Here is an 8,059-nt window from a genome sequence, read left to right as displayed (position 1 = left end):
ACTAAGAACCAAACTGATTGGAAACAGAAATATAACTCACTAACTAACCATTGAATTGGAACCAAATGCTAACTAAATATTAAAGTAACTAACATAATATTTAACCAAACCCTATATAACTTAAAAACATACTCTAGTTAATAAATATATCAAAATTTGGACAAAAAATAATCTAACAGGATTCAGTCCTGAAACCCAACCCCTTGTGCAGTACAACATAGCAAGGTAGTATAAAAGTGACATTCAATAAATTGTTTCACAAGTTATGTCCCAGTGTATATTACCTGCAAAACAGTTAAGCATTCAAACATATGCTATATCATTTTAGGTTCTGCTGCTATGAAACAATACTCATCAGCAACTTACATTATACCAATATTTGGATTTATCATAAAATAGAACTTTGATTTGCATTATCACCCTGTTTACAGTATATATATCTAACAGGATTCAGTCAATATATCTAACAGAATTCAATCAACCAAATATATTAAGCTTTTCTTAATATTTCTCTAAGCATGCTATAATCAGTGCAAGGGTTAATGTAAATTGCATAGAAGATATAGCATTCGATTTCCATTCAATGGTAGGTGATGCATATTTTAGCATCAATAAGGTTCATTACAAAACATATTAAATAACCAGAATAGGTGTCTAAGTACTTGAGTCATGGCAATTTCATAGTCATAAGACAATGGCCAACAAAATAAGGTTTTAAAAGTTGGATTATATCCTTACAAATAGTTAAATGCCATGGTAAGCATCAAAAAATGGGACAATCTGCTGCAAGCAACCCACCTAAGTTACTCCTTCTTGATATGCTTGGTCTTCTTTCCGGGCTTGGCCTTAGTGGCTGATTGCTTTGGAGTCAGCTCCTCGGATTGGATGGCTTCGTTCATTGAGGTCGACGTGGCAATCCTCTTGGCAGGTGTACTGCTGCAGCTGGCAGTAGGACTCCCTGAATGGTTAGCGACATTAAGTGGTTGAGCACCGATTGATTGTTCAGAACTTTGAGTGACCTACATAAGCCAAATATAAAGGAGTTACCAATTTGTATACAAAATGGATTCAACATAAGAAAAATGTATTTGTTACACTAAGCCAAAGAAAAATGTGATGAACTCACTTGGTTAGGAGTAAGATTTGGAGAAGTGGTGTCCATTTCCACAACTTCATCATTAGTTGTATTCTGAAAGAATACAAATGTTGTTAGGTAAATGCTAATGTTCCACCATAAAAAGGTACATAAAATAGTGTAAAAGAGTTGCCGATTACCTCATCCGGGGTGAGGTAGTTGTGAAACTTATCATAAAGGCCGTCTTCGTTAAGTATCTTCACGATAGAGAATCTTTGGTATTGTGATTGATACTTGATACGAAAGACCAATTTTCTATTCAATAGAACATCAAGGTGAGTGGGCCAAATCTTAGGATTATCCTCTCCAGCCTACATCAAGTCATTCAAAGTGTTAAGTGGATAACCTTAATTATTATTGATGAAATGTACATAATATAAAAGGTAATGTCGCACTTACAGCTTTCATAACTTCTCGCAGTTCCTTAGCAGTCATGTTAGTATAAGGTATGCAATCCTTATCCCAAAAAACAAAGATTCCCTTGTGGTTATCATACTCCACTTCAATCTCTAGTTTGAATCTAGAAAGAAAAGTGACAAATAACATTAAACCATGCCATAGAAAAAGATTCTAGATTGAATATAAGAGAAAGCTCAAGTACTCACTTGGTAACGGTTTCAGCCTCTGTGTTTCCAGTTGATTCAAAATACCATCCAAACCTGGAGGCATTAAAACCTAAGGTCGTCCCAATAGTTGTTGCATAGCAGTCCTGTTGCGAAAAGTTACATGGAAAACAGCCTTGTAATTAGAAGAAAACTGTGTGGTAAGCACAACAAACCAGAATTGTAATTTAAAGAGATTGGATTCAAAACTAATTTTACCATAATTGCAATGTAATAGATCCATCATACAAACAAAGTAATATAAATTATTAGTAACACCTTTCCAAATTCAGATATTGCACGAACACTTTTGACCTCACTCAATTTAGTCCAGAAATTGTTGCTAGATTGAACGGATGAATCAGTTGTCATTGATTGGGAAGGGGCAGGCATGTTGTCTCCAAAACTGTTACATCATACTAAGTAGTCAAAACATCAACCAAGTAATAGGAATGTTAGAGTTATTTCACAAACTGATCCCTAAGAACTTCTTACCTTGCTTTGTATTTAACAACCTGTGGATGATCCAAGTTAAAGTAAAGCCTAGAGCCGCTCCATGCATTGGAAAGAGATGGTAAACCCGAAACTGAAATGTAACGTGTTACGTTCGTTTAGTTAGAAAATAAAACAGCATGAAAAGAACATAAAACCGATTCGAGATTCAAACCTGTATTGGGCTTGCACCATGCATGTGTCAATACTATTAAAGTAGGACCAGAAAAGTTGTTAGGGGTTGTGTAGTTCACAAACTGCTTGGCATAATCATCCCATAGCACCAGCTCAATGACGTTCCCCTGTACGTCACGTAAATTGACATTGACGCAAGACTTTCTTCCCCCACCTCCCATCTGGGTCTTTAAAACATCCTGTAACACCCCAATCACATCTGCAGGGTATGATAATCTTAGTGGCATCATCAAAATATCTAAAATGGTATGAACACAGAAATAACATCCTTGATAACCATGTAAGAGAGTGAAAAGTGGAAAAATTGTATGAACACAGACTTAACATAGGCAATGGTTAGTACAGCTTACCATAAAACATGTCATGTTTGTAGTCACCTTTGAGGAACTTCTCAATAGGGAAGAAACTGAAACTATGAGCTGGTATTTCCGGTATAGCGACTTTGGTCATGGTAGTGCCTCCATTGAAGATGAGCTTGAGTGGGTTACAGCACACCTTCAGTGGAACATCGTTTTCAACTGGCTCTCCGTTATTTATATTATACGTCTCATGCTCCTTGAGAACTTCAACCCAATCTTGGAAGTCCCTGCTCCGAGTTATCACATGAATCTTATCACCCTGTGAAATGCATAAACAACAACCAAAAAGTTGGATTGTACATTAAGTTCATGTGAACATAAATAACTTTGAAGATGCTCAAATGAAAAACAAACTAACCAAAAGTCTTCAAAGTTTACAAAAAATGTTTAGAGTTATTTAGAGTTAGAAATAACTATACCTGTCCATCTTGAATAACGGCTTCCATGTGTTTATGGCCATTTTTTTCAATAACAACCCACAAATCAACTATTCTAATGAGCATTTTCCACACTTGGTTCCCCTTGACCAGATCCTTGATTAGAATGGGCTGCCTTGACATCGTTCCTGTGGTAAAAATGAGTTTGGATTAGGAAGCATAAACAACAACCAAGAAAGATCAATAGCAACAGCAAACACACAAAAACCATTTGTTTGAAAACCATGTTAGATCCAAGCAAAGGTATTAGAAGTCAGAGTAAAAGGAAACACAAATAAATTAGGAAACATAAACAACAACAAAGAAATATCAATAGCAACAACAACCACACAAATACCATTTGTTTGCAAACCATGTTAACTCCGAACAAAGGTAAGTGAAGTATGAGTAAAAGGAAACAGACCAAAATGTTGTTGTACCAAGGTTTTGCAACACGACAGTTGAGTGAAAGATGGATTTTTTTGTGTAACCGTTCAAATAAATGACATTGCGTGAAGAATCACAGTGAGTTCAAACCTGGTGGTGTTGATTTCTGGAGAAAGTAGCTCTGCGGTTGCGGAAAGGTGAGAGAAGTAATGTTGGTGACTTATCGCAGACAGAAAAGTGGAGGAAAGTGATTATTGTATTCGTTGCAAAGTGATTATATTTGTTAGAGGGAAAGGAAATGTTCTGAAAAGTAGATGGATAAGTACAAAAATGAGAACATTGACCAATAGAAGGCTACCAATTGGCATGGATGAATATTGATTTTGTTAATTACAGGAAAGTCCTTTTGGTAGTGTAAATTATTTTGAGTGGAAGGGGTATTTGGTAATTTTGGGCTACATTTTAGTATTGGGTAGATAGTTGATTGTTCATTTTAAAATTAATAGCTAATTTTAAATTTTGATACATATCTAATTACATTTTATATCATATCAAATAAATTTATCCGTGCGGCCGCACGAGTATCTAACTAGTTTTGACTAGTTTTTCTTTAAAATCACGGGATTGAATATTCGTCTCTTCAGTTAAATATCTTTTTACAGCTATCTATAAATTGAAGTAAATTGATATTAAAATAAATTCCCAGTACATGTTTGGAAATTTAAAGAATCAATATATAAAAAATAAAGGACCCCAAATAAATAATCAAACTTAAAAGTAATTTTACCATTTTGTTATGTTGTCTTGTTTTTTCTCAATAAAGGAGCTGCAGTGTTCCACTATCTCAAGTTCCTATTATGTACCCAAAAAATGTTCCTATTATTTTCTTTTTCTTTGATGATTTTGAATGGCTGAAAATAATGAAATGGTTATTTCTGATAAAAAGTAAACAGAGGCGAGGACCGAAGATTTCAAATGTTCAACTTAAGCTCCAAATAGAATTCACTGAAAGCAACTTCTACAACAAAATCAATGAACTATCTTCAAGTGCATGTTCAATACATCTAGCAGATCATAGACAGGCATCAAATGCGAGCTACAATCATACCCTGCAAAGAACTTATACATAGAACCACCCAAATCAACCCAACTCTCTCCAGCCATCTTCTTTAAACCTCCATCTCTCATTACTCTCCTCACGTTCGCCGCCTTTTCCCACTTTCCCTCTTCCGCATACATGTTAGCAACAATAACTAAATTCCCTCCCCTCTTTGGCTCCATTCTAAGTAACCTCGTCCTTACTTTATCCCCTATCCCTGCACGGTCACAAACATCATGAACCGTGCACGCACTTAACAAAGTCCTCCACACAATTGGATCCGGTGCAAAAGGCATCCCAATTATAAATTGATAAGCTTCACTCAGACGGCCGGCACGACCCAATACATCAACCATTGCTCCATAATGAACCATCATAGGTTTGATCGCGTGAAGAACTTCCATTTCGCGAAAGTATCGGTAACCCTCGTCAACCATCCCACCATGACTGCAAGCACATAGAACACCAAGATACGTAACATAATTAGGAAAAATATTATTACTCTTTTCATCACCCATCATCTCAAACAATACAAGAGCCTCCTCAGCAAAACCATGTTGGGCTAACCCCGTTATCATAGAACTCCAAGTCCACACATTTCTCTTTTCCATTCTTTCAAAAACAACCCGAGCATAACCTAAATCTCCCGACTTACCATACATGTCAACAAGAGCAGTACCTAACTGAACACTCAAAACCATCCCTCTCAAAATCAACTGAGAATGAACCCATATTCCCAAACTCAAATAACCCAACTCAGCACAAACAGTCAACAACAAAACCATACTAGTCTCGTCCGGTTCAAACCCACAATCCCTCATCTTAAAAAAATACTCAATCCCATCATTCAACCAAACATTCTCAACACAAGCAGTCATAACAGAATTCCAAGAAACAATCGTCCTCACACACATTTCATCAAACACCTTACGCGCGTAAACAATTTTCTTACAACAACCGTAAAAATTAATCAAATTGTTACTAACATAAACATCAGAATCCAAACCAAACTTCACAGCATCACAATGAACCTGAGTCCCTTCACACAACGCTAAAGATATACTACAAGACTTGAAAACAAAAGGAAAAGTAAGCTTGTTAGGTTTAACACCTCTTTTTCGCATTTCCTTAAACACCCAGATGGATTCAATTGCAGAGTCACTTGATGCGTAGCCTCTGATGAGAATGTTCCATGAAATGGGTGATGGGTTGTTGGAAAAGTGATGAACGAGTTTACGTGCATGGGGAAGATTTTTGAAGGGTGAGAGGGAGCAGAAGTAGACGAGTTCTGAGAGTAAATGGGTGTCGTTGTGAAGGGAATTGAGGTGAATTTGTGCTTGAAGTTGATGAAGATGGTTGATGGAATGGCAAGAGTTGAGGAGAGAGAGACATTGTTGTTTGTTGGTGAGAGGGGGTGTGTTTAGCAATGTTTTGAATCGAACCATGCATTTGGGTTTTGAGTTTCTGGTTTGAGTTTAGCGGCGAAGGCGATGTAAATGTATTTTGCACACGATTTGATTTGAACAATTATTTTAATAACATTGTTTAGTGGTTTTTCCTTTTAGTTTTATGTTTAAATTGACAATAATTTTTAAAATAATTGTTCGGTTCTGAAACTAAAAATAGAGTGAGGAAGAATAATACTAAAGAATAATACGGTTGAGAGAGACTTGACAGGTTAACAGTACAATACTAAATTTTTTTCTGAGACAGTATAATACTAAAGTTAATACGTGAGGAAGAATAATAAATTTAAATCATGTATGAAACATGTTCTCTGAATTTGGCGTCTTCTTTATAAACAGAGAACTTGTTATTCCGTAGGAGTAAATCGTGAAGATGTCGTTAGATGTGAATGCAGTTACAATATGTTAGGTTTCAAGTGTGAATGTGCAAAAGTTCCACGTCGAATAGGAATGAAAAGAGTGGTGGCCCATACCTTCAAAGCCTAAAGGTTTTGGGTGGATATGTGATGTCAATGTCTCTTGAATCCTAGACATTTAGTACACTGACACTTATGGCGTTTTTCCTCCTATTCTCTCCACTTGTTAGGGAGATTAGGGAACGAGACCTGAAAGTACCAATGGGTCAAACATTGAGGATCCAAGAGACTTTGACGTCACATATCCACTCAAACCTTAAGGAAATGGGGTTATGAGCCACCTCTCATATAAACCCAACATTTAGACACTTTCACACTTGAAACCCAACAACCATGAAGTTACATGTCTTTATATACTTAGGGGGAGAACCCAATACGGTTTTGTTGCTTGTCTCTTAAGCCTTCGTTTTGTTTATCATTGTTTATTATTGAGCCTCTTTCTTCAATTGTAAATCTTTGAATTGAGTTTTGAATCCATTCATTTTAGCATAAATAATCGAAGTGTTTGTATTTGAATATGATCATTATGTTTTAAGTCAATTGTTTGAGTTAATTGAATAAGAACCATAATTGTTGTTGGTTCAAATTATGTGGGAAGTGAAATCTCAAACTACTTTGAAAAACTTAAAAAATTGAGATTTATTATCTGTGACTCGAGTCACTATCATTCTATGACTAAATTTAATCAAATAGAGGAGAACATGGAATATTTTGTGTCTGTGACTTGAATGACACTTTACACATGACTCGAATCATGCAACCCTATGAATTGAATAATAAGTTATACATGATTCGAATCACGCAACTCTTGTTAGCCACTACCTTATTTGATTCGAATCACACTTTCTACTTGACTCAAATCACATTTTTTTTCACTTTTTCCTATTGGCGTTGCGTTGTCCATGACTCAAATCATGATCTTTCATGACTCGAATCACAACCATAACACGACTCGAATCACGGGAAATGTGTCACTTTTCTTTAAGTTGATCTTACTCCACTCTACTTGTAACACCCTTCTAAACCCCGCGGAAATTTAATAAATTAATCAAAGTAATTAAATCAATTTCATAAAATATGTTTTAGGTTTAAATATGTTTTTAGTCCCTATAAAATTACCCAAAATGATTTTTAGTCCCTATAAAAAAATATTGACTTTTAGTCCCTATAAAATTACTTTTGCACTCAGTTTTAGTCCATGTAGAGGGACCAAAAGTGAGTGCAAAAGTAATTTTATAGGGACTAAAAGTCAATATATTTTTATAGGGCCGAAAATCAACCTATTCATCAACATGTTCCACTCAACTTCATTTCAAACAATCGCGGTAGTAGGCATTCCTATCCAACAAGTTTCACGATTCCTTAACCAACTTCAGAATCTCTCCTCATGGGATCACTCTACTGTATTTATATCTCTCCCATAGGGTAGAACATAATTTCACCTCTTCGTAGGTTCAAACTGCACATTAATCCGACACTCGAAACTCATGAT

General features: G+C 35.7%; 2 protein-coding genes across 2 annotated transcripts; both read right to left on the bottom strand.

Annotated features, from left to right (window-relative positions):
- Positions 1–803: 803 nt before the first annotated feature.
- On the bottom strand, positions 804–3,343 carry LOC131613161 (uncharacterized). Its single transcript, XM_058884856.1, has 10 exons — positions 3,203–3,343; positions 2,775–3,042; positions 2,405–2,662; positions 2,233–2,323; positions 2,017–2,143; positions 1,741–1,844; positions 1,535–1,655; positions 1,276–1,446; positions 1,127–1,189; positions 804–1,019 (listed from the first exon to the last, which is right to left on the bottom strand). The coding sequence occupies exons 1-10, from the start codon at positions 3,341–3,343 to the stop codon at positions 804–806; spliced, it is 1,560 nt and encodes a 519-aa protein (XP_058740839.1).
- A 647-nt stretch (positions 3,344–3,990) lies between these two features.
- LOC131611193 (pentatricopeptide repeat-containing protein At2g36730) lies at positions 3,991–6,174 on the bottom strand. The gene has a single exon (XM_058883288.1). It carries the CDS (start codon positions 6,128–6,130, stop codon positions 4,616–4,618), a length of 1,515 nt encoding a protein of 504 aa, XP_058739271.1. The 5' UTR covers positions 6,131–6,174; the 3' UTR covers positions 3,991–4,615.
- Positions 6,175–8,059: the final 1,885 nt, after the last annotated feature.

This window comes from Vicia villosa, linkage group LG6 (assembly GCF_029867415.1).
Source record: "Vicia villosa cultivar HV-30 ecotype Madison, WI linkage group LG6, Vvil1.0, whole genome shotgun sequence".
NCBI lineage: Eukaryota > Viridiplantae > Streptophyta > Magnoliopsida > Fabales > Fabaceae > Vicia > Vicia villosa.
The sequence above is the reverse complement of the archived record's forward strand: the minus strand, read 5'-3'. Positions and strand labels throughout refer to the sequence as shown.

Excerpts from the sequence above, each read along its gene's own strand:
- LOC131613161 (XM_058884856.1), bottom strand. The coding sequence starts at position 3,343 with ATGTCAAGGCAGCCCATTCTAATCAAGGATCTGGTCAAGGGGAACCAA. Across the intron at positions 2,324-2,404 it reads ATGGTGCAAGCCCAATACAG|TTTCGGGTTTACCATCTCTT; the intron begins GTTTGAATCTCG and ends GTTACATTTCAG. Across the intron at positions 1,845-2,016 it reads CAATATCTGAATTTGGAAAG|GACTGCTATGCAACAACTAT; the intron begins GTGTTACTAATA and ends TTTTCGCAACAG.
- LOC131611193 (XM_058883288.1), bottom strand. The coding sequence starts at position 6,130 with ATGGTTCGATTCAAAACATTGCTAAACACACCCCCTCTCACCAACAAA.